Here is a 2,156-nt window from a genome sequence, read left to right on the forward strand (position 1 = left end):
GACCCATCACGACAGCAACACGGTACACTAAGGAAATTCCGGACAAAATACTTAAAATGATGAACCAGAACCACAGGAACACGTAGATTTTCTCGTTGACAATATTCAATGGCAACACGCAAAGACCATCGAATTTCTGCACCGAGCCAGAAGGACCGTATTTGTGGAAGGTGCATTTTGTTACTTTTGGAAAGACTCTTGCCATGGGATCAATACGTTCATCAGGTTCCATTTCGGTGAATTTCAATACATCGCTACCATATGTAGAGAATTCGCCATCCAAGAAGAAGTCCACGAAGAATATTTGTCCAATAACATTAGCAAAATTCATAGCTTCACAAACGAAAAAACGGAATGCATAAAAATTGTGTCGTTTCAAATTGTCCACAAAGTAATCGACTAATATTTTTTTGCGATCGTTTTTACATTCCTCATTCACAATTGGGCTATTGAGATCCATAACCAACATCTTAAGACGACCACCTTCCCACGATTTCCACAAGTAACGTGGTACATAAAATAGTATGGCTTGGAAGAATAATACAAAACAAACCCACTGATAGTACTTATGATATTTCACTTCATCCACCCCTTCTCTATGCGGTCCCACACCTGGCTGTGCAACATCGCGTCCAGTGACACCAGTCAAACGTTCTGGCACCGTAAATGTCGAGTAAATCCAGCAATAGGTATCCATAACACCCAAAGGAATTTCATCCACGATACAATCAATTGGATCACCAATATACTGACGAGAAGTGACCAGTAGAGAGAATGCAATCAATATGATTACAGTAGCTTTGTAATGCATGCGAAAGACATTATTATCGATGCAGACCTGATCGATTTTCAGAAGCCCCTTAACGGAGCCGAATACATCAAACATTTTGGCAGTGTTTTCTTATTACTTCTGTTTAAAATGCACTTATTTTTAAAATTATTGAATATTTACAGTTCGGTATTTTGTTTTTCGGAAAGGTACGCTTTACATACGAATTTTGTAAAAAACCATACAAATTATTAAAAAGTAAACGCGCCACTTTTATTTAATTAAATCGATCACTTATTGGACATAGCGTGCTTAATTTCTTAAAGCACTATTTTGTTTAAAAGTTAATAATTTCAGATAATTAATTATAATATTTTAAAAAACTATAAGCATTTATAAACAAACACTCGCGCCGAATCGATCTATTTTGCTGTTTGTCACAGTCAAGCCGTCTTAAATGACTCCACTTTCAAATCAAGACGCTTTGGCACCGCAGCACAAAGCGCACTCTTCGAACAAAAAATTAAAACTGTTTTAGCTGATTTCGGTTCGCGTTTGCTTTGGAAAATCACTTTGCCAATTCGAGCACATTCAGGAGCGATTTTGAGTGACTCTCTACTCACAAATACTAATATCTTTGGGTCGTTGTCATTGTAGTGGTGAGAGCATGCATGCTCTTGTTTTTAGTTTTTGCTCAATATTTATTGGACTAATGGGCGCACATTTCTATAGTTGATTTGAGTCTGTTATCCAAAACTGTGGGGTGGATCTTCCTTTGTTATCTGATTATTGTACTCACCTTTTGCTCTCTATTTGAGATAAACTGGGGTGAAAGATTTAGTCTTTAGCTCAATTTTATACCAGATTTTTAGAGTTGAAAAGTGGAGTTTTAGTAAAGTTAATGTGTACTCCATTTTCAAGTGGGGAATATGGTCTATTTAATATGAACTCCATTCGGTAAATGGGTTGCCAGAAAATTATAAAAGAAAATATAAAGGCACGATGCCACATAAATCAAAAAGTATGTGTGTCTTATAACTTATTTTTTACAAATTATAGTAATAAAAAATTATATTTTACAATGATAATAAGATATGGTACATTGTAAATAAAATATAAAATTAAGGTAGAAGTTAGCCTTAAAGCTGATTATTCTTGAAAATCTTACAGGGGGACATGTATTATAGTATTTATTTAATAATTAGTAGTGAAAATAATATAAATTTCTCTATAAACAAAATTTAATTAAAAATGAAATAATTTTTTCAAATTTATGTAGACGCATCTACGCAAAGTGGTTAAATAAAAGCTCTATCGAAATCTAAAAATAGACCAACTAAAAATTTCTACATGTTATTAAAGCTTATATATACGATATAATAATCGT

At 33.8% G+C, this 2,156-nt stretch overlaps 1 protein-coding gene across 1 annotated transcript in view; it reads right to left on the minus strand.

Annotated features, from left to right (window-relative positions):
* Nucleotides 1-1,331, minus strand: part of LOC119666444 (innexin inx2-like) — a 4,816-nt gene extending 3,485 nt beyond the window's left edge. Inside the window, exon 1 of the mRNA XM_038075720.1 lies at nt 4-1,331. Coding sequence (XP_037931648.1) covers nt 4-886 — 883 coding nt within the window. The 5' untranslated portion in view covers nt 887-1,331. The remainder of the gene's footprint in view (nt 1-3) is intronic.
* Between the last annotated feature and the right edge of the window lie 825 nt (nt 1,332-2,156).

The sequence above is a fragment of the Teleopsis dalmanni genome, chromosome 1 (genome assembly GCF_002237135.1).
Source record: "Teleopsis dalmanni isolate 2A chromosome 1, ASM223713v2, whole genome shotgun sequence".
Lineage (NCBI taxonomy): Eukaryota > Metazoa > Arthropoda > Insecta > Diptera > Diopsidae > Teleopsis > Teleopsis dalmanni.